The following is a 23885-nucleotide window of genomic DNA, read 5'->3' as shown; positions in this document are numbered from 1 at the left end:
TCTGGCCCGGGCAGTGTATCATTCTGTATGCGCCTGGCCTGGGCAGTGTATCATTCTGTACGTGCCTGACCTGGGCAATGTATCATTCTGTACGTGCCTGGCCTGGGCAGTGTATCATTCTGTGTGTGTCTGGCCCGGGCAGTGTATCATTCTGTCTGTGTCTGGTCCGGGCAGTGTATCATTCTGTGTGTGTCTGGCCCGGGCAGTGTATCATTCTGTATGTGTCTGGCGCAGGCAGTGTATCATTCTGTACGTGCCTGGCCCGGGCAGTATATCATTCTGTGTGTGCCTGACCCGGGCAGTGTATCATTCTGTACGTGCCTGGCCTGGGCAGTGTATCATTCTGTGTGTATCTGGCCTGGGCAGTGTATCATTCTGTATGTGCCTGGCCCGGGCAGTGTATCATTCTGTATGTGTCTGGCGCAGGCAGTGTATCATTCTGTACGTGCCTGGCCCGGGCAGTATATCATTCTGTGTGTGCCTGACCCGGGCAGTGTATCATTCTGTACGTGCCTGGCCTGGGCAGTGTATCATTCTGTGTGTATCTGGCCTGGGCAGTGTATCATTCTGTATGTGCCTGGCCCGGGCAGTGTATCATTCTGTACGTGTCTGGCCCGGGCAGTGTATCATTCTGTGTGTGCCTGGCCCGGGCAGTGTTTCATTCTGTATGTGCCTGGCCCGGGCAGTGTATCATTCTGTACGTGTCTGGCCCGGGCAGTGTATCATTCTGTGTGTGCCTGGCCCGGGCAGTGTTTCATTCTGTGTGTCCCTGCCTGGGCAGTGTATCATTCTGTGTGTGCCTGGCCTGGGCAGTGTATCATTCTGTGTGTGCCTGGTCTGGGCAGTGTATCATTCTGTATGTGTCTGCCCTGGGCAGTGTATCATACTGTATGTGCCTGGCCGGGGCAGTGTATCATTCTGTGTGTGTCTGGCCCGGGCAGTGTTTCATTCTGTATGTGCCTGGCCCGGGCAGTGTATCATTCTGTGTGCCTCACCCGGGCAGTGTATCATTCTGTGTGTGCCTGGCCTGGGCAGTGTATCATTCTGTGTGCCTCACCCGGGCAGTGTATCATTCTGTGTGTCCCTGCCTGGGCAGTGTATCATTCTGTGTGTGCCTGGCCTGGGCAGTGTATCATACTGTATGTGTCTGGCCCGGGCAGTGTATCATTCTGTGTGTGTCTGACCCGGGCAGTGTATCATTCTGTGTGTGTCTGGCCCGGGCAGTGTATCATTCTGTGTGAGCCTGGCCCGGGCAGTGTATCATTCTGTGTGTGCCTGGCCCGGGCAGTGTATCATTCTGTGTGTGCCTGACCCGGGCAGTGTATCATTCTGTGTGTGTCTGACCCGGGCAGTGTATCATTCTGTGTGAGCCTGGCCCGGGCAGTGTATCATTCTGTGTGTGCCTGGCCTGGGCAGTGTATCATTCTGTGTGTGCCTGGCCCGGGCAGTGTATCATTCTGTGTGTGCCTGGCCCGGGCAGTGTATCATTCTGTGTGTGCCTGGCCCGGGCAGTGTATCATTCTGTGTGTGCCTGGCCCGGGCAGTGTATTATTCTGTGTGAGCCTGGCCCGGGCAGTGTATCATTCTGTGTGTGCCTGGCCTGGGCAGTGTATCATTCTGTGTGTGCCTGGCCCGGGCAGTGTATTATTCTGTGTGTGTCTGGCCCGGGCAGTGTATCATTCTGTGTGTGTCTGGCCCGGGCAGTGTATCATTCTGTGTGTGTCTGACCCGGGCAGTGTATCATTCTCTGTGTGCCTGGCCCGGGCAGTGTATCATTCTGTACGTGTCTGGCCCAGGCACTGTATCATTCTGTATGTGTCTGGCCCGGGCAGTGTAGCATTCTGTATGTGTCTGGCCCGGGCAGTGTATCATTCTGTATGTGTCTGGCCCGGGCAGTGTATCATTCTGTGTGTGCCTGACCTGGGCAGTGTATCATTCTGTGTGTGCCTGGCCCGGGCAGTGTATCATTCTGTATGTGTCTGGCCCGGGCAGTGTATCATTCTGTATGTGCCTGGCCCGGGCAGTGTATCATTCTGTGTGTGTCTGGCCCGGGCAGTGTATCATTCTGTGTGTGTCTGGCCCGGGCAGTGTATCATTCTGTGTGTGTCTGGCCCGGGCAGTGTATCATTCTGTACGTGTCTGGCCCGGGCAGTGTATCCTTCTGTGTGAGTCTGGCCCGGGCAGTGTATCATTCTGAGTATGCTGGCCCGGGCAGTGTATCATTCTGTATGTGTCTGGCCCGGGCAGTGTATCATTCTGTGTGAGCCTGGCCTGGGCAGTGTATCATTCCGTACGTGCCTGGCCTGGGCAGTGTATCATTCTGTACGTGCCTGGCCCGGGCAGTGTATCATTCTGTACGTGCCTGGCCCGGGCAGTGTATCATTCTGTGTGTTTCTGGCCTGGGCAGTGTATCATTCTGTGTGTGTCTGGCCCGGGCAGTGTATCATTCTGTATGTGTCTGGCCCGGGGAGTTTATCCTTCTGTGTGTGTCTGGCCCGGGTAGTGTATCATTCTGTGTATGCCTGGCCCGGGCAGTGTATCATTCTGTATGTGTCTGGCCCGGGCAGTGTATCATTCTGTGTGAGCCTGGCCTGGGCAGTGTATCATTCTGTATGTGTCTGGCCCGGGCAGTGTATCATTCTGTGTGTGTCTGGCCCGGGCAGTGTATCATTCTGCATGTGGAGAAAGTGAGGTCTGCAGATGCTGGAGATCAAAGATGAAACTTTATTGCTGGAACAGCACAGCAGGTCAGGCAGCATCCAGGGAACAGGAGATTCGACGTTTCGGGCACAGGCCCTTCTTCAGGAATGCCTGGCCTGTATCATCCTGAAGAAGGGCCTGTGCCCGAAACGTCGAATCTCCTGTTCCCTGGATGCTGCCTGACCTGCTGTGCTGTTCCAGCAATAAAGTTTCAACCATCATTCTGTATGTGTCTGGCCCGGGCAGTGTATCATTCTGTGTGTGTCTGGCCCGGGCAGTGTATCATTCTGTGTGTGTCTGGCCCGGGCAGTGTATCATTCTGTATGTGTCTGGCCCGGGCAGTGTATCCTTCTGTGTGAGTCTGATTCGGGCAGTGTATAATTCTGTGTATGCCTGGCCCGGGCAGTGTATCATTCTGTATGTGTCTGGCCCGGGCAGTGTATCATTCTGTGTGAGCCTGGCCTGGGCAGTGTATCATTCTGTACGTGCCTGGCCTGGGCAGTGTATCATTCTGTACGTGCCTGGCCTGGGCAGTGTATCATTCTGTACGTGCCTGGCCTGGGCAGTGTATCATTCTGTGTTTGTCTGGCCCGGGCAGTGTATCATTCTGTGTGTGTCTGGCCCGGGCAGTGTATCATTCTGTATGTGTCTGGACCGGGCAGTGTATCCTTCTGTGTGTGTCTGGCCCGGGCAGTGTATCATTCTGTGTGTGTCTGGCCCGGGCAGTGTATCATTCTGTATGTGTCTGGACCGGGCAGTGTATCCTTCTGTGTGTGTCTGGCCCGGGCAGTGTATCATTCTGTGTATGCCTGGCCCGGGCAGTGTATCATTCTGTATGTGTCTGGCCCGGGCAGTGTATCATTCTGTGTGAGCCTGGCCTGGGCAGTGTATCATTCTGAACGTGCCTGGCCTGGGCAGTGTATCATTCTGTACGTGCCTGGCCTGGGCAGTGTATCATTCTGTACGTGCCTGGCCCGGGCAGTGTACCATTCTGTATGAGCCTGGCCTGGGCAGTGTATCATTCTGTACGTGCCTGGCCTGGGCAGTGTATCATTCTGTATGTGCCTGGCCCGTGCAGTGTTTCATTCTGTACGTGTCTGGCCCGGGCAGTGTAGCATTCTGTGTGTGTCTGGCCCGGGCTGTGTTTCATTCTGTATGTGCCTGGCCCGGGAAGTGTATCATTCTGTACGTGTCTGGCCCGGGCAGTGTATCATTCTGTGTGTGCCTGGCCCGGGCAGTGTTTCATTCTGTACGTGTCTGGCCCGGGCAGTGTATCATTCTGTCTGTGTCTGGCCCGGGCAGTGTATCATTCTGTCTGTGTCTGACCCGGGCAGTGTATCATTCTGTGTGTGTCTGGCCTTGGGCAGTGTATCATTCTGTATGTGCCTGGACCGGACAGTGTATCATTCTGTGTGTGCCTGACCCGGGCAGTGTATCATTCTGTACGTGCCTGGCCTGGGCAGTGTATCATTCTGTGTGTATCTGGCCTGGGCAGTGTATCATTCTGTATGTGCCTGGCCCGGGCAGTGTATCATTCTGTGTGTGTCTGGCCTGGGCAGTGTATCATTCTGTGTGTGTCTGGCCCGGGCAATGTATCATTCTGTACGTGCCTGGCCTGGGCAGTGTATCATTCTGTGTGTGTCTGGCCCGGGCAGTGTATCATTCTGTCTGTGTCTGGTCCGGGCAGTGTATCATTCTGTGTGTGTCTGGCCCGGGCAGTGTATCATTCTGTATGTGTCTGGCGCAGGCAGTGTATCATTCTGTACGTGCCTGGCCCGGGCAGTATATCATTCTGTGTGTGCCTGACCCGGGCAGTGTATCATTCTGTATGTGCCTGGCCCGGGCAGTGTATCATTCTGTACGTGCCTGGCCCGGGCAGTATATCATTCTGTGTGTGCCTGACCCGGGCAGTGTATCATTCTGTACGTGCCTGGCCCGGGCAGTATATCATTCTGTGTGTGCCTGACCCGGGCAGTGTATCATTCTGTACGTGCCTGGCCTGGGCAGTGTATCATTCTGTGTGTATCTGGCCTGGGCAGTGTATCATTCTGTATGTGCCTGGCCCGGGCAGTGTATCATTCTGTGTGTGTTTGGCCTGGGCAGTGTATCATTCTGTGTGTGTCTGGCCCGGGCAGTGTTTCATTCTGTATGTGCCTGGCCCGGGCAGTGTATCATTCTGTGTGCCTGACCCGGGCAGTGTATCATTCTGTGTGTCCCTGCCTGGGCAGTGTATCATTCTGTGTGTGCCTGGCCTGGGCAGTGTATCATTCTGTATGTGTCTGCCCTGGGCAGTGTATCATACTGTATGTGCCTGGCCGGGGCAGTGTATCATTCTCTGTGTGTCTGGCCCGGGCAGTGTTTCATTCTGTATGTGCCTGGCCCGGGCAGTGTATCATTCTGTGTGCCTCACCCGGGCAGTGTATCATTCTGTGTGTCCCTGCCTGGGCAGTGTATCATTCTGTGTGTGCCTGGCCTGGGCAGTGTATCATTCTGTGTGTGCCTGGCCCGGGCAGTGTATCATTCTGTGTGTGTCTGACCCGGGCAGTGTATCATTCTGTGTGTGTCTGGCCTAGGCAGTGTATCATTCTGTGTGTGCCTGGCCGGGGCAGTGTATCATTCTGTGTGTGTCTGGCCTAGGCAGTGTATCATTCTGTGTGTGCCTGGCCGGGGCAGTGTATCATTCTGTGTGTGTCTGGCCTAGGCAGTGTATCATTCTGTATGTGTCTGGCCCGGGCAGTGTATCATTCTGTGTGTGCCTGGCCCGGGCAGTGTATCATTCTGTGTGTGTCTGACCCGGGCAGTGTATCATTCTGTGTGTGTCTGGCCTAGGCAGTGTATCATTCTGTGTGTGCCTGACCCGGGCAGTGTATCATTCTGTGTGTGTCTGGCCCGGGCAGTGTATCATTCTGTGTGTCCCTGCCTGGGCAGTGTATCATTCTGTGTGTGCCTGGCCTGGGCAGTGTATCATTCTGTGTGTGCCTGGCCCGGGCAGTGTATCATTCTGTGTGTGTCTGACCCGGGCAGTGTATCATTCTGTGTGTGTCTGGCCTAGGCAGTGTATCATTCTGTGTGTGTCTGACCCGGGCAGTGTATCATTCTGTGTGTGTCTGGCCTAGGCAGTGTATCATTCTGTGTGTGCCTGACCCGGGCAGTGTATCATTCTGTGTGTGTCTGACCCGGGCAGTGTATCATTCTGTGTGAGCCTGGCCCGGGCAGTGTATCATTCTGTGTGTGCCTGGCCTGGGCAGTGTATCATTCTGTGTGTGCCTGGCCCGGGCAGTGTATCATTCTGTGTGTGCCTGGCCCGGGCAGTGTATCATTCTGTGTGTGCCTGGCCCGGGCAGTGTATTATTCTGTGTGTGTCTGGCCCGGGCAGTGTAGCATTCTGTGTGTGCCTGGCCCGGGCAGTGTATCATTCTGTGTGTGTCTGACCCAGGCACTGTATCATTCTGTATGTGTCTGGCCCGGGCAGTGTAGCATTCTGTATGTGTCTGGCCTGGGCAGTGTATCATTCTGTGTGTGTCTGGCCCGGGCAGTGTATCATTCTGTGTGTGTCTGACCCAGGCACTGTATCATTCTGTATGTGTCTGGCCCGGGCAGTGTATCATTCTGTGTGTGTCTGGCCCGGGCAGTGTATCATTCTGTATGTGTCTGGCCCGGGGAGTGTATCCTTCTGTGTGTGTCTGGCCCGGGCAGTGTATCATTCTGTGTATGCCTGGCCCGGGCAGTGTATCATTCTGTGTGAGCCTGGCCTGGGCAGTGTATCATTCTGTATGTGTCTGGCCCGGGCAGTGTATCATTCTGTGTGTGTCTGGCCCGGGCAGTGTATCATTCTGTGTGAGCCTGGCCTGGGCAGTGTATCATTCTGCATGTGGAGAAAGTGAGGTCTGCAGATGCTGGAGATCAAAGTTGAAACTTTATTGCTGGAACAGCACAGCAGGTCAGGCAGCATCCAGGGAACAGGAGATTCGACGTTTCGGGCACAGGCCCTTCTTCAGGAATGCCTGGCCTGTATCATCCTGAAGAAGGGCCTGTGCCCGAAACGTCGAATCTCCTGTTCCCTGGATGCTGCCTGACCTGCTGTGCTGTTCCAGCAATAAAGTTTCAACCATCATTCTGTATGTGTCTGGCCCGGGCAGTGTATCATTCTGTATGTGTCTGGCCCGGGCAGTGTATCATTCTGTATGTGTCTGGCCCGGGCAGTGTATCATTCTGTGTGAGCCTGGCCTGGGCAGTGTATCATTCTGTACGTGCCTGGCCTGGGCAGTGTATCATTCTGTACGTGCCTGGCCTGGGCAGTGTATCATTCTGTACGTGCCTGGCCTGGGCAGTGTATCATTCTGTGTGTGTCTGGCCCGGGCAGTGTATCATTCTGTATGTGTCTGGACCGGGCAGTGTATCCTTCTGTGTGTGTCTGGCCCGGGCAGTGTATCATTCTGTGTGTGTCTGGCCCGGGCAGTGTATCATTCTGTATGTGTCTGGACCGGGCAGTGTATCCTTCTGTGTGTGTCTGGCCCGGGCAGTGTATCATTCTGTGTATGCCTGGCCCGGGCAGTGTATCATTCTGTATGTGTCTGGCCCGGGCAGTGTATCATTCTGTGTGAGCCTGGCCTGGGCAGTGTATCATTCTGAACGTGCCTGGCCTGGGCAGTGTATCATTCTGTACGTGCCTGGCCTGGGCAGTGTATCATTCTGTACGTGCCTGGCCCGGGCAGTGTACCATTCTGTATGAGCCTGGCCTGGGCAGTGTATCATTCTGTACGTGCCTGGCCTGGGCAGTGTATCATTCTGTATGTGCCTGGCCCGTGCAGTGTTTCATTCTGTACGTGTCTGGCCCGGGCAGTGTAGCATTCTGTGTGTGTCTGGCCCGGGCTGTGTTTCATTCTGTATGTGCCTGGCCCGGGCAGTGTATCATTCTGTACGTGTCTGGCCCGGGCAGTGTATCATTCTGTGTGTGCCTGGCCCGGGCAGTGTATCATTCTGTGTGTGTCTGGCCCGGGCAGTGTATCATTCTGTCTGTGTCTGACCCGGGCAGTGTATCATTCTGTGTGTGTCTGGCCTTGGGCAGTGTATCATTCTGTATGTGCCTGGACCGGACAGTGTATCATTCTGTGTGTGCCTGACCCGGGCAGTGTATCATTCTGTATTCGCCTGGACCGGGCAGGGTATCATTCTGTATGTGCCTGGCCCGGGCAGTGTATCATTCTGTATGTGTCTGACCCGGGCAGTGTGATGTCTTGTATGGATAGTAAACCCTTTGCCTCGAGCATGATGACTCTTTAACCTGTCTTACAGCTGTTGGTATTTAGCTCTGTGCGGGATGCAAATGACATTGTGTTGTCCCTTCTACTAACCAGCCTTGCTGTATGACCGGCTTGTCAACCGCCCCCCACCCCCACAATTCCTTTTGAATCTTTTTATCTTGAAGCATTAACATGACTGAGCTGTAATCAGCTCGTGAGCAGCAACCATTTGGTCTGTTTCCCCATCATCTATTGGTTACACTCGTATTGCAGTGACCACGCTAAAGGTAGAGTGTATCAAAAGCAATGATTGTCATCTCCCTGGCAACTCCGTTGTCACTGCATACTGCCTAGTGTTGGATTGTAGTGCAGGATGACACTCTGACTGAAAATGCTTCTTTTTCCAAAGGTTTTCATCGCCCTGGGAGAGACCTTCCTCGCCTTGAATTGGGCAATTGTTGCAGACATTCTCTTGGTAAGTCCCACTCCCTGGTTCACTGCTGTGCCATTAACTGATTTGAGACAAGTAATATTTTCTCGTTCCTCAGGTCGTTTGGAGGTGAGAATAACTTTGAAATTTGCAATCTCTAATGTCTCATCAGATGACAATGATAAATTCAGTTTCATGTCTTTGTCCTGCAATCTTCGTTAAAGATCATCTGATTCTGAAGAAACTCTGATTGCCTCATGGCTTTCCTTTTACCATTGCATCTTGGCTGAGTGAAGGAACAGGGTACACAACCTCTGAATTGTCCAAATATTCCATTCCATGTGTCTGATCTGAACCTCCACTCCACCCCAGCTGTCCTGATTCCATATCCATTGACACTTTGGTTTAGTATGTTTATTCTTAAGTGTGTAGCTCCTATTTCTTTTTTATTCATTCATGGTATTTGGGCACACTGGCTGGGCCAGCATTTATTGCCCATCTCTAATTGCCCCTTGAGGAGAAGATGGTTGAGCTGTCTTCTTGGATTGCTGCAGCCCATGTGCTGTAGGTAGACCCACAGTACTGATAGGAATTCCAGGATATGACCCAGTGACAGTGAAGGAACGGTGATGCAGTTACCAAGTCAAGAAGGTCAGTGGCTTGGAGGGGAACCTTCAGGTGGTGGTGTCTGCTGCCCTTGTCCTTCTAGATGGTAGAGGTGGCAAGTTTGGAAGGTGCTCTTGATGCAGTCTTGGTGGATTGCTGCAGTGTATTGTGTAGATAGTACGTGCTGCTGCTCCTGAACATCGGTGATGGAGAGAGTGAATGTTGAAGGTGGGGGATAGAGTGCCAATCAAGTGGATTACTGTGTTCTGAATAGTTTCTGCATTTTCCACCATTGGAAGTAGTGTCCAAATCATCTCGGCATCTCCAAATCATATCTAATCTATAGAAAGTCATGTGGGGTAGTGGGGAATGTCCCTGTCTGTGAGTCAGAAGCTCCCAGTTTGAGTCCCATTCTAGGACTTCATAAGACAGCCAAACAGGCTGCATTTCAGGTGTATAAGCCTTTCCAACACATACCAAAGGCAGGAGCTAAGAACAGGCAGGAGAGATTCTTGGTCAGCCACCAGTTGGGAAGAAATTGGAACCTCTCCCATCACTATCCATAGCTCCAGCCCAGGGCTCTTGCAGTGGTAATATCTCCACCTCTGGACCAGGACACCCGGGTTTTAGTCCCACTAAAACCAGAGGTGTGTTTTATAACATCTCTACAGATCCTGACTGCAAGGTGCAGGTATATGTGTACATTGCCAGACTTGAGTGAACTGTTAAACCCCCACACACACCCTGTAAACCTATTAAATCAGCTTAACCACCACAATTAGCTCATGTTTCCCAATCTCCTGTACTTGATGGGATGGCCATTTTCAAAAATTGACGTCAAACCGTGTTTAAATGGAGGATTGCAAATCAGTGTCTGGATTCCTCTTGTCAGTCCCACGCGTCCAAAAACATGAATGTCATGTCTTCAGATAATCCTATTGCCTTGTGCCCTGTTATAATGTCAAAGCCATTTACATTGCTGCCCAATCCAGCTGGGTCATTCTTTTCGCAGGGTGAGACAGAGGATATTCAATTGCAGTCAGGCTGCTGCACTCTTTCTTCGGTACAAACACCGCTTCAAAACTCTTGCATGTACCACTTGTTACTTCATCTTTAGTTAGCTGGCTATTAAAGAGGCTGCAAATCATCTGGTTTAGCCACTGGTAACTAAGCCAATAGAGTTGCTGGTGGCAATCACTTATTGAAAAGATTTGACCTTCATGAACCAGTTTGAATTATCTGAAGGAATCAGAGTGAAATTTTCCAAGCCCTTTTTGTTTTTGAAGTTGGCCCGAATTTTTAATCTGCTATTTATTGGGTCTCCCAACAAATCAAGTGACTTTGGGTAGAGTGAGGAGTGTATGCAGAAGCTAACCCTGTCTGTGGGATAGTCTGGATGGCTAAACGTTTCCTGTCAGTTGTATGTTTGAGAGTTCATAGGGAGCAGCCCAGACATGACAGCCATGTTCTTTTTTTTAGATTAGATTACATTACAGTGTGGAAACAGGCCCTTCGGCCCACCAAGTCCACACCGACCCGCCGAAGCGCAACCCCTACATTTAACCCTTACCTAACACTGCGGGCAATTTAGCATGGCCAATTCACCTGACCTGCACATCTTTGTGACGGTCGATGGAAACCGGAACACCCGGAGGAAACCCACGCAGACACAGGGAGAACGTGCAAACTCCACACAGTCAGTCGCCTGAGGCGGGAAATGAACCCGGGTCTCAGGCGCTGTGAGGCAGCAGTGCTAACCACTGTGCCACCGTGCCACCCACAGCAATCAAACAGCTCAAGGCCTTGTATCTCACGGGCAAAATTATTCCATTCATTATTCAATGCCTCACCAAGACAGATGGACACCAGATCTAAAGGCAACACCCAGAACTCAAGGAGGAAATAATTTTAAGAAGAGAGTGAGTTGCTCTTAAGTAAACAAAGGTCCGTGTTGTAATGCACTGTGAGATAATGCAATCCAAGAAGGTTGAACCATTCTGATGGAAGTACAGTATAGTCATCACAATAAAGGTACATCATGGCTTTATGTTTATCTTTCAAAATACTTACCTATTTATCACCACGAGATTTGTAAAGACTACATCGGACTTGCATTCCATTCTAAGCCACCGCATTCCTGGGTTATTGTAATTGGTTTCTGACGTTGTACAATGTGGAGCTTTTTGATGAGCTGGAGAATTCCAGCTCTGAGGAGCGATTAGAGGTTGTTTTCGTTGGAACTCAGGTAACAGGGAGAAGAAATAATTGAGGTTTATAAAATTCCAAGGGCCTTAGAGTGGGTGGGATGGACCTATTTTGATTTACAGAAAGATCAATACGGAGCCACATATTTAAAATAATTGACGGGAGGATCACAGGGGAGGTGAGGAGCAATTTGTCTGCCCAGAGATTGGAGGAGACCTGAAGCTTACTGCTTGAGAGGATGAGAATTGATGAATCTCAGAAATTATTTCCAAACCCTTTGTTTTCCAAATCAGCCTGAGTTTTTAATCTGCTATTTTTTTTTGACTCTCCCAAAAGATCAAGTGGTTTTGCGAAAGGATTAAATTCTTGGGATTAGAACAGTTAGGTGTTTGCTTTTGACCAGTGCAGAGTTAATGGGCTGAATGAAGGGCTTTTTTCTATGCTGTAGACGTCAATGACTCTAAGATACTGGGATATGAAGTTGATGCCTCACAGAGCTACACCATGGGTTTCCACCGGGTGCTCTGGTTTCCTCCCACAGTCCAAACATGTGCAGGTTAGCTGGATTGGCCATGCTAAATTGCCTATAGTGTCAAGGGCTGTGCAGGCTAGATGGAGAAGCCATGGGAAATGGTAGGGGGGGGAGGGGGTTTACAGGGATAGGATAGGGTTTTGCTTTGGGCAAGATGGTGTTCAGAAGTTAGTGTGGACCCAGTGGGTCGAATGGCCTGTTTCCATAATGTCAGAATTCTATCTATCCGACCAAGAATTGGAAAGCTCGATAGGATATAGGTTACTTGCTGACAACCAAGGTAGGCTAAATGGCCGCCTTCTGTACCATAAATATTCATGTTTCTATCAACAACCCAATTATTCTCTCCTCATCTCTTCAGTTTTGGGGTTTGGCATTTAGTTAGAGATTCAGCTTCATGGAGTAATATTACTTAGCTGGGCGGGGGTGGGAATGGAGGGTTTGAAGGTGCGTGGTTTCAATGTACTCCATCGTCCACGTGAATCTTTCATCCTCTACTCTGGATCCATCCCTATGGAACACCCTGTCTGCCAACAGTGTTCCCTATGGTTTTCACTTTCCAGCAGACAAAGTGGTAGATTTCAGCGACACAATGTTGAAATGCTCAAGGATAGATCAAGTCTGAGCTTTGTTGGACAAGATGGTGGAAGTGGTTTACTGGATTGATACCTGGAATGAGAGGTTTGTTATATGAGGATGAGGCTGGTTTCTACTGGAGTTTAGAAGAGTGATAGGTGACTTGATTGAAGTTTATAAAATACTAAATGATCTTGACAAGATAGACAGAGGAACGGTGTTTTGTGAGTGGGGTCCCCAAAAATCAGGAGTTGTCCTTTCAGGACAGGCCTCTTCTCGAGTCCTGTGTCCAGTTCTGGTTGCCCTATGATAGGGAGGAGATTATTAACCTGGAGAGGATTCAGAAGAGATTTACCAGGATGTTGCTGAATATGGAAGGTTAGATTTATAAAGATAGGCTGGGACTTCTTTCAGTGGAGTGTAGGAGGTGACCTGATAGAAATTCATAAAATCATGAGGGGTATGGATAGAATTACTGGTCTTTTCCATAGGATGGGGGATTTCAAGACCGGGAGCATATTTTTAAGGGAAGAGGAGTAAGATTTTAAAAACAGCATGAGAGCCAAATGTTTCATACAGAAAGTGGTTTGCATGTGGAATGAACCTCCTGAAGATGTGATGGATGTGGGAACAGTTATAATGTTTAAATGACATTTGGATAAGTACATAAGCAGGAAAGGTTTGGAGGGATATGGGCCAGGAGCAGGCAGGTGGGACTAGTTTAGTTTGGGATTGGCACGGACTGATTGGACCGAAGGGTCTGTTTCCGTGCTATGACTTTATGATAGAGACGAAGAGAATTCTTTCTCAGACCTTTATGAGATTTTGCCTCATAAAGTGATGGAGGTGGGGTTCGTTGAATATTTTAAAAACAGAGAGGTGAGTAGATTCTTGTTTGGCAGGGATATTGAAGATTATCAGGGATAGTGTGGGAATGAAGTATTTAAAACGGTGGCACGGTGGCACAGTGGTTAGCACTGCTGCCTCACAGCGCCAGAGACCTGGGTTCAATTCCCGACTCAGGCGGCTGACTGTGTGGAGTTTGTACGTTCTCCCCGTGTCTGCGTGGGTTTCCTCCGGGTGCTCCGGTTTCCTCCCACAGTCCAAAGATGTGCAGGGTCAGGTGAATTGGCCATGCTAAATCGCCCGTAGTGTTAGGTAAGGGGTAAATGTAGGGGTATGGGTGGGTTACGCTTCGGCGGGTCGGTGTGGACTTGTTAGGCCGAGGGCCTGTTTCCACACTGTAATGTAATGTAATCTAATCTAATCTAATCTAATAAAACACAGCCATATTGAACGGTAAAACAGGCTTGAATGGCCTGCACCCACTCCTATTCAAATGTTCATCGTGTGGACTGGACAAGCCCGGACTGTTTTCTGTGAGGAAGATGTTAGCTGGAGAATTAATAAAGGTGTGCAGAATTCTGGCGAGTTTGGATGGAGCACATAAGGAGCAACCGTTTCCACTGGCTGCAAACCAGAGGATGCCGAATTAAGATGATTGATAAAGTCGTAAGGTGTAGGAGCAGAAGCAGGCCATTCAGCCCATCGATTCTGCTTTGCCATTCAATGAGGTCACGGCTGATCTGTTAATCCTCAAGGGCCCGACGGAATGATGAAGAATGTTCCTTTAACGCTGTAATCAGGAATCCACTGTCTGAAAAGGCGGTGGAAGTAGGTTCAATAATAACTTGTGAAAAAGGAATTAGGTTAAAAAAAACTCCCAAGTCCCGGTCCATGAGGCAGGAGCTGAGGCTGAGTTAAATTGGACAGCTCACTAACAGAATTGTTATAGGCACAATGGGTCAAATTGATTTGATGATTGTTGAAACTTTATTGCTGGAACAGCACAGCAGGTCAGGCAGCATCCAGGGAACAGGAGATTCGACGTTTCGGGCACAGGCCCTTCTTCAGGAATGAGCAGAGAGTGTTCAGCAGGAGAAGATAAAAGGTAGGGAGGAGGGACTTGGAGGAGGGGAGTTGGAAATGTGATAGGTGGAAAGAGGTCAAGGTGAGGGTGATAGGTCGGAGTAGGGTGGAGGCGGAGAGGTCAAGAAGAAGACTGCAGGTCAGGAAGGCGGTGCCGGGCTGGAAGGATCCGGCTGAGACAAGGTGGGGGGAGGGGGGATGAAGAAACTGGTGAAGTCCAAGTTCATCCCCTGCGGTTGGAGGGTTCCCAGTCGGAAGATAAGACGCTCCTCCTCCGACCGTCGGGTTGTTGTGGTTTGGCGGTGGATGAGTCCAATGACCTGCATATCCTCGGTGGAGTGGGAGGGGGAGTTGAAATGCTGTGCCACAGGTTGGTTGGGTTGGTTCGTCCGGGTGGCCCAGAGGTGCTCCCTGAATCGCTCCGCAAGTAGGCGGCCTGTCTCCCCAATATAGAGGAGGCCACACCGGCTGCAGCGGATGCAGTAGATGATGTGGGTGGAGGTGCAGGTGAATCTGTGGCGGATATGGAAGTTTCCCTTGGGGCCTTGGAGAGAAGTGAGGGGGGAGGTGTGGGCGCAAGTGTTGCACCTCCTGCGGTTGCAAGGGAAGGTGCCGGGAGTGGTGGTTGGGTCGGTGGGGGGTGTGGATCTGACAAGGGAGTCGCGGAGGGAGTGGTCTCTACGGAAAGCTGATAGGGGAGGGGAGGGACAGAGCCTTGAGTAACCATGAATCCTTATTTCCCCATCTAACTCTATTTTGATTTAATCCCTGCCCTCCCCTTCACTGTTTGATCACACAGCATTGCCCATTGATGTGAAGGGCACTGCTTGTCACTGGCCACTCGGGTGTTTCCTTTCTTCCTGGTGGTGGAAACCGAATAAAGATTTGTACATCTTGTGTGTTTCACTGTGTCTTACACCTGCACACACAAAACATGGGTGCTGGGGAAAATGTAAGCACTACTGCAGTTAGGTGGTAGTGTGGGGGTTATTAAAAAGAAGAATATATATATTAAAAACCAGGAGATTTCGAGTCTCCTCAGGAAAAAAAACCATGAACCCTCCTCACAGCCCACCGTGCCAACCTCCTTTGAGGGGGAATTTCATTCCATGGACAGAAATTCAGGGCAGTGTTCCTCCAGATTTCTGACATGTGTAGTTGGGTCAGACAGTTTCACAGAGTCCAGCTTGGAGTCAGAGACCTGAAGGAATGTGTAAGTGTATCTGTGTGGGACATATGTGAAACGAGAGTTGTAACTGTCAGTTTCTTTTGATTCCTAGTATATTATTATTCCGAGTCGTCGTTCGTTGGCAGAGGCAGTGCAGATCACCATCTGCCATGTCCTGGGAGATGCCAGCAGCTCCTACATCATTGGCGCTGTAAGTACTAACCACCTTCTCACTTACACCTTGGCCTCTGTTCCAGTGTGGACAATATAGGGAGCTCAGTGGCTTGGCCTGACTGGCAATGAGGAGGAAAGGAAGACGTATTTATGTCTCGCCTTTCACAGGTTTAGGCAGCTTTGTAGCTCTGGGCATTGTCAGACGTACCTCTCTTGAAACTATTGTCCAACTATTATTAAACTATATGAGGTGCTATCCTCACTCTCAGCAGGAGGTAAAGTGTCTCATGACACTGATCCAAGAGGGAGTTTCCCAGCCAATATGTACTCCCCTCCCCCCCGCCCCCCAACCCCCGCCATCTTAACATCTATGACATCTCTGCGCACTATTTCATTGTGGTTTTTACATTAGATTAGATTACTTGCAGTGTGGAAAAAGGCCCTTCGGCCCAACAAGTCCACACCGACCCTCCGAAGAGCAACCCACTCATACTCATTCCCCTGCATCTACCCCTTCACTTAACACTACGGGCAATTTAGCATGGCCAATTCACCTAACCTGCACATTTTTGGACTGTGGGAGGATTGTGGGATCTTGCTGTGCAGAAGTTGGCTGCTGCCACCACATCTGGCACACTTTGAGATGTCCTCGGACTTTATGACTCGAGCCAAGGTATCTTTTGGCACCGACACAAGCCACGTTCTGCTGATGGCCAGGGGAGAGGCACAAGGAACTCCTAGTTTAACCCTCCGTGAGCTAGCACAGCTGTTGAAATGCTGTTCATCAGAAAGAGTTGCATTAGCATAGCACCTTCCACAACTGCAGGACCACCCCTGAACAATTGACAGCTTAGAACTGAGAAACAAATGGTCACTGTTGTGACAAAGGAAACCCAGAAGCCAATTTGTGCACAGTACGCTCCCACAAACAGTACCGTGACAATAACCAGGAAAGCTGTTTTGGTGAGTAGGGTTTCATAAATGTTGGCGAGCGCACATAGAGCCCTGCTCTGCTCCACTTCAAAGCATAACCCTGAGATGTGTAACTGCACCAGAAAGTGAACGCAGCACCTCCATTTAACGTTAGCTGCGCTGTGAAGCATTCCTTCGCTACAGCGTCTCAGTGGCAGCACTTACTGTTGTGCAGGCCTGACGGTTATCCACTGAGGTAAAAACAATGACTGCAGATGCTGGAAACCAGATTCTGGATTAGTGGTGCTGGAAGAGCACAGCGGTTCAGGCAGCATCGAGGAGCTTCAGCAAAATCGACGTTTCGGGCAAAAGCCCTTCATCAGGAATAAAGGCAGAGAGCCTGAAGTGTGGAGAGATAAGCTAGAGGAGGGTGGGGGTGGGGAGAGAGTAGCATAGAGTACAATGGGTCAGTGGGGGAGGGGATGAAGGTGATAGGTCAGGGAGGAGAGGGTGGAGTGGATAGTGGAAAAGGAGCTAGGCAGGTCGGACAAGTCCGGACAAGTCATGGGGACAGTGCTGAGCTGCAAGTTTAGAACTGGGGTGAGGTGAGGGAAGGGGAAATGAGGAAGCTGTTGAAGTCCACATTGATGCCCTGGGGTTGAAGTGTTCTGAAGCGGAAGATGAGGCGTTCTTCCTCCAGGCGTCTGGTGGTGAGGGAGCAGCGGTGAAGGAGACCCAGGACATCCATGTCCTTGGCAGAGTGGGAGGGGGAGTTGAAATGTTGGGCCACGGGGCGGTTTGGTTGATTGGTACGGGTGTCTCGGAGATGTTCCCTAAAGCGCTCTGCTAGGAGGCGCCCAGTCTCCACAATGTAGAGGAGACCGCATCGGGAGCAATGGATACAATAAATGATATTAGTGGATGTGCAGGTAAAACTTTGATGGATGTGGAAGGCTCCTTTAGGGCCTTGGATAGAGGTGAGGGAGGAGGTGTGGGCACAGGTTTTACTTCCTTGTTACGCTTGGAGGGGTGGGGTCTGAGGGCGGAGGTGCGGCATGTGGACCAGATGCGTTGGAGGGCATCTTTAACCACGTGGGAGGGGAAATTGCAAACCCCCGCATAAACCAAATCATCCGCCGACATTTCCGCCACCTCCAAACAGACCCCACCACCAGGGATATATTTCCTTCACCACCCCTTTCCGCCTTCCGCAAAGACCGTTCCCTCCGTGACTACCTGGTCAGGTCCACGCCCTCTCATCCTGGCACTTTCCCCTGCCATCGCAGGAACTGTAAAACCTGTGCCCACACCTCCTCCCTCACCTCTATCCAAGGCCCTAAAGGAGCCTTCCACATCCATCAAAGTTTTACCTGCACATCCACTAATATCATTTATTGTATCCATTGCTCCTGATGCGGTCTCCTCTACATTGGGGAGACTGGGCGCCTCCTAGCAGAGCGCTTTAGGGAACATCTCCGAGACACCCGCACCAATCAACCACACCGCCCTGTGGCCCAACATTTCAACTCCCCCTCTCACTCTGCCGAGGACATGGAGGTCCTGGGCCTCCTTCACCACTGCTCCCTCACCACCAGACGCCTGGAGGAAGAATGCCTCATCTTCCGCCTCGGAACACTTCAACCCCAGGGCATCAATGTGGACTTCAACAGTTTCCTCATTTCCCCTTCCCCCACCTCTTCCTAGTTTCAAACTTCCAGTGCCGCACTGTCCCCTTGACTTGTCCGGACTTGTCCGACCTGCCTAGCTCCTTTTCCACCTATCCACTCCACCCTCTCCTCCCTGACCTATCACCTTCATCTCCTCCCCCACTCACCCATTGTACTCTATGCTACTTTCTCCCCACCCCCACCCTCCTCCAGCTTATCTCTCCACGCTTCAGGCTCGCTGCCTTTATTCCTGATGAAGGGCTTTTGCCCGAAACGTCGATTTTGCTGGTTATCCACTGAGCCCTAGCTAACGCTGTTACCCACTGAGCCCCAGAAACGCTGTTACCCACTGAGCCCCATCTAACGCTGTTACCCACTGAGCCACAGCTAACACTGTTACCCACTGAGCCCCAGTAACACTGTTACCCACAGAGCCCCAGCTAACGCTGTTACCCACTGAGCACCAGAAATACTGTTACCCACTAAGCCCCAGCTAATGCTGTTACGCACTGAGCCCCAGCTAACGCTGTTACCCACTGAGCACCAGAAATACTGTTACCCACTGAGCCCCAGAAACACTGTTACCCACTGAGCCCCAGCTAACACGGTTATCCACTGAGCCCCAGCTAACACTGTTGCCCACTGAGCACCAGAAACACTGTTACCCACTGAGCCCCAGCTAACGCTGTTACCCACTGAGTCCCAGCTAACACTGTTACCCACTGAGCCACACCTTACACTGTTACCCACTAAGCCTCAGCTAGTGCTGATACCCACTGAGCCCCAGCTAACACTGTTACCCACTGAGCCCAGTTAACGGTGTTACCCATTGAGCCCCACTAACGCTGTTACCCACTGAGCCCGAGCTAACACTGTTACCCACTGAGTCCCAGCTAACACTGTTACCCACTGAGCCCCAGTAACACTGTTACCCACTGAGCCCCAGTAACACTGTTACCCACTGAGCACCAGCTAACACGGTTACCCACTGACCCCCAGCTAACACTGTTACCCACTGAGCCCCAGCTAATGCTGTTACCCACTGAGCACCAGAAATACTGTTACCCACTGAGCCCCAGCTAATGCTGTTACGCACTGAGCCCCAGCTAACGCTGTTACCCACTGAGCACCAGAAACACTGTTACCCACTGAGCCCCAGCTAACACGGTTATCCACTGAGCCCCAGCTAACACTGTTGCCCACTGAGCACCAGAAACACTGTTACCCACTGAGCCCCAGCTAACACTGTTCCCCACTGAGCCCCACTAACACTGTTACCCACTGAGCCCCACTAACACTGTTACCCACTGAGTCCCAGTAACACTGTTACCCACTGCGCCCCAGTAACACTGTTCCCCACTAAGCCCCAGCTAACGCTGTTACCCACTGACCCCAGCTAACGCTGTTACCCCCTGAGTCCCAGTAACACTGTTACCCACTGAGCCCCAGCTAACACTGTTTCCCACTGAGCCCCAGCTAACGCTGTTACCCAATGCGTCCCAGTAACACTGTTACCCACTAAGCCCCAGCTAACACTGTTACCCAATGAGCCCCAGTAACACTGTTACCCACTGAACATTTCAACTCCCCCTCCCACTCTGCCGAGGACATGGAGGTCCTGGGCCTCCTGATGAAGGGCTTTTGCCCGAAACGTCGATTTTGAAGCTTTTTGGATGCTGCCTGAATTGCTGTGCTCTTCCAGCACCACTGATCCAGAATCTGTTACCCACTGAGCCCCAGCTAACACTGTTACCCACTGATCCCCAGCTATCGCTGTTACCCACTGAGCCCCAGCTTACACTGTTACCCACTAAGCCCCAGCTAACACTGTTACCTACTGAGCCCCAGTAACACTGTTGCCCACTGAGCCCCAGTAACACTCTTACCCACTGAGTCCCAGTAACACTGTTACCCACTGAGCCCCAGCTAACACTGTTTCCCACTGAGCCCCAGCTAATACTGTAACCCACTGAACCCCAGCTAACGCTGTTACCCGCTGAGCCCCAGCTAACGCTGTTACCCACTAAGCCCCAGCTAACACTGTTACCCACTGAGCCCCAGCTAACACTGTTACCCAATGAGCCCCAGTAACACTGTTACCCACTGAACATTTCAACTCCCCCTCCCACTTTGCCGAGGACATGGAGGTCCTGGGCCTCCTTCACCGCCGCTCCCTCACCACCAGACGCATGGAAGAAGAACGCCTCATCTTCCGCCTCGGAACACTTCAACCCCAAGGCATCAATGTGGATTTCAACAGCTTCCTCATTTCCCCTTCCCACACCTCATCCTAGTTTCTAACCTCCAGCAACATGATCCCCTTGACTTGTCCGGACTTGTCCGACCTGCCCAGCTCCTTTTCCACCTGTCCACTCCACCCTCTCCTCCCTGACCTATCACCTTCATCTCCTCCCCCACTGACCTATTGTACTCTATGCTACTCTCTCCCCACCCCCACCCTCCTCTAGCTTATCTCTCCACGCTTCAGGCTCTCTGCCTTTATTCCTGATGAAGGGCTTTTGCCCGAAACGTCGATTTCGAAGCTTTTCGGATGCTGCCTGAACCGCTGTGCTCTTCCAGCACCACTGATCCAGAATCTGTTACCCACTGAGCCCCAGTAACACTGTTACCCACTGAGCCCCAGTAACACTGTTACCCACTGAGCCCCAGCTAACACTGTTACCCACTGAGTCCCAGCTAACACTGTTACCCACTGAGCCCCAGTAACACTGTTACCCACTGAGCCCCAGTAACACTGTTACCCAATGAGCCCCAGCTAACGCTGTTACCCACTGATCCCCAGCTAACGCTGTTACCCACTTATTCCCAGCTAACACTGTTACCCACTGAGCCCCAGCTAACACTGTTACCTATTGAGCCCCAGCTAACACTGTTACCCACTGATCCCCAGCTATCGCTGTTACCCACTGAGCCCCAGCTTACACTGTTACCCACTAAGCCCCAGCTAACACTGTTACCTACTGAGCCCCAGTAACACTGTTGCCCACTGAGCCCCAGTAACACTCTTACCCACTGAGTCCCAGTAACACTCTTAACCACTGAGCCCCAGCTAACACTGTTACCCACTGAGCCACAGCTAACACTGTTACATGCTGAATCCCAGCTATCACTGTTACCAACTGAGCCCGAGCTAACGCTGTTACCCACTGAACCCCAATAACACTGTTACCCACTGAGCACCAGCTAACACTGTTACCCACTGAGCCCCAGTTAACGCTGTTACCCACTGAGCCCCAGCTTACACTGTTACCCACTAAGCCCCAGCTAACACTGTTACCTACTGAGCCCCAGTAACACTGTTGCCCACTGAGCCCCAGTAACACTCTTACCCACTGAGTCCCAGTAACACTCTTACCCACTGAGCCCCAGCTAACACTGTTACCCACTGAGCCACAGCTAACACTGTTACATGCTGAATCCCAGCTATCACTGTTACCAACTGAGCCCCAGCTAACGCTGTTACCCACTGAACCCCAATAACACTGTTACCCACTGAGCACCAGCTAACACTGTTACCCACTGAGCCCCAGTTAACGCTGTTACCCACTGAGCCCCAGCTAACACTGTTACCCACTGAGCCCCAGTAACACTGTTACCCACTGAGCACCTGCTAACACTGTTACCCACTGAGCCCCAGCTAACGCTGTTACCCAGTGTCCCAGCTAACATGGTTACCCACTGAGCCCCAGCTAACACTGTTACCCACTGAGTCCCAGCTAACACTGTTACCCACTGAGCCCCAGTAACACTGTTACGCACTGAGCCCCAGCTAACACTGTTACCCAATGAGCCCCAGCTTACGCTGTTACCCACTGATCCCCAGCTAACGCTGTTACCCACTGATCCCCAGCTAACATGGTTATCCACTGAGCCCCAGCTGATACTGTTACCCACTGAGTCCCAGCTAACGCTGTTACCCACTGAGCCCCAGTAACACTGTTACCCACTGAGCACCTGCTAACACTGTTACCCACTGAGCCCCAGCTAACGCTGTTACCCAGTGTCCCAGCTAACATGGTTACCCACTGAGCTCCAGCTAACACTGTTACCCACTGAGCCCCAGCTAACGCTGTTACCCAGTGTCCCAGCTAACACTGTTACCCACTGAGCCCCAGCTAACACTGTTACCCACTGAGTCCCAGCTAACACTGTTACCCACTGAGCCCCAGTAACACTGTTACCCACTGAGCCCCAGCTAACACTGTTACCCAATGAGCCCCAGCTAACGCTGTTACCCACTGATCCCCAGCTAACGCTGTTACCCACTGATCCCCAGCTAACATGGTTATCCACTGAGCCCCAGCTGATACTGTTACCCACTGAGTCCCAGCTAACGCTGTTACCCACTGAGCCCCAGTAACACTGTTACCCACTGAGCACCTGCTAACACTGTTACCCACTGAGCCCCAGCTAACGCTGTTACCCAGTGTCCCAGCTAACATGGTTACCCACTGAGCTCCAGCTAACGCTGTTACCCAATGAGCCCCAGCTAACACTGTTACCCAATGAGCCCCAGCTTACGCTGTTACCCACTGATCCCCAGCTAACGCTGTTACTCACTGATCCCCAGCTAACATGGGTATCCACTGAGCCCCAGCTGATACTGTTACCCACTGAGTCCCAGCTACGCTGTTACCCACTGAGCCCCAGTAACACTGTTACCCACTGATCCCCAGCTAACACTGTTACCCACTGAGCCCCAGCTAACGCTGTTACCCAGTGTCCCAGCTAACGCTGTTACCCAGTGTCCCAGCTAACATGGTTATCCACTGAGCCCCAGCTAACATTGTTACTCACTGAGCCCCAGCTGATACTGTTACCCACTGAGTCCCAGCTAACACTGTTACCCACTGAGCCCCAGCTAACGCTGTTACCCACTGACCCCCATCTGATACTGTCTGTCTCCCTTAGCAACAAGAGGAGACCTTTTAGCACCTTGCGCGATACCCTCCCACTGTCCCCGCGCCCACCTTTACTCTCTCTTCTTGATTAGCATTGGATGAGTACCAGAAAAGTATTAGTTCTCACATTGTTCCCAGAGCGGGAGCACACCTAAATAAAATGATTGGGCCCCAATATTTAAACAGAAGAAAGGTTCTCCCCTAACCCATAAAACCCAAATGTCTTTTGTAGGGGATGAGGTGTGTCACAGATGAGCTGCAGCCAAATGAGGGCAGCCGTGAGTGTTTCCAGGTCTCAGTAGGAAGAGTTGGACAGGCCTTTGTGTAAGGAAATGGTTGATTGTGTGATTGACCTGCCTGCAGATCTCCGATGGTATCCGGGAAACCCGTCCAGCCTCAAGCTTTTGGAAGTTTGTGAGCTTGGAACATGCCTTCCTGCTGTGCCCTTTTATTGCTGTTGTTGGAGGAGCCTTATTCCTGTGGACGGCAAACCATCTGGAGGAGGATCGGCTGAAAGCATCACCGATTGCTCAAGGTAATGGGGTGGGAGTTCAATCGTGGGGACACCGTGAAGGTGGTTGTGGTGGTCAGGAATTCCTCATTGTAGATCATTTCTAATCAACCTGTTCATAGAAGTTGTTGCATATTTCTGGTGAGACTTGAACCTGGACGCCTTCGGCAAAAGGTATGGACACTACAACTACAAGAGCCCAATTCCTCAGTGTGGTGATCTAGTTTGAAGAGAAAGTGAGGTCTGCAGATGCTGGACCATGTCCAACTCCACCCCCACGCCGACCTCTGTCCCCGCCCCCAGGCCTAAC

General features: G+C 51.5%; 1 protein-coding gene across 1 annotated transcript in view; it reads left to right on the top strand.

Moving 5' to 3' along the window:
* Window positions 1-23885, top strand: part of LOC122564163 (protein spinster homolog 3-like) — a 255278-nt gene that overhangs the window by 178466 nt on the left and 52927 nt on the right. Inside the window, exons 9-11 of the mRNA XM_043718810.2 lie at window positions 8353-8418; window positions 15502-15600; window positions 23428-23599. Coding sequence (XP_043574745.2) covers window positions 8353-8418; window positions 15502-15600; window positions 23428-23599 — 337 coding nt within the window. The remainder of the gene's footprint in view (window positions 1-8352; window positions 8419-15501; window positions 15601-23427; window positions 23600-23885) is intronic.

This window comes from Chiloscyllium plagiosum, unplaced genomic scaffold (genome assembly GCF_037043375.1).
Source record: "Chiloscyllium plagiosum isolate Xiang-an unplaced genomic scaffold, Cpla_swu_hap1 HiC_scaffold_31, whole genome shotgun sequence".
Lineage (NCBI taxonomy): Eukaryota > Metazoa > Chordata > Chondrichthyes > Orectolobiformes > Hemiscylliidae > Chiloscyllium > Chiloscyllium plagiosum.
Note: the sequence above shows the minus strand (reverse complement) of the source record. Positions and strands in the feature narration are given on the sequence as shown.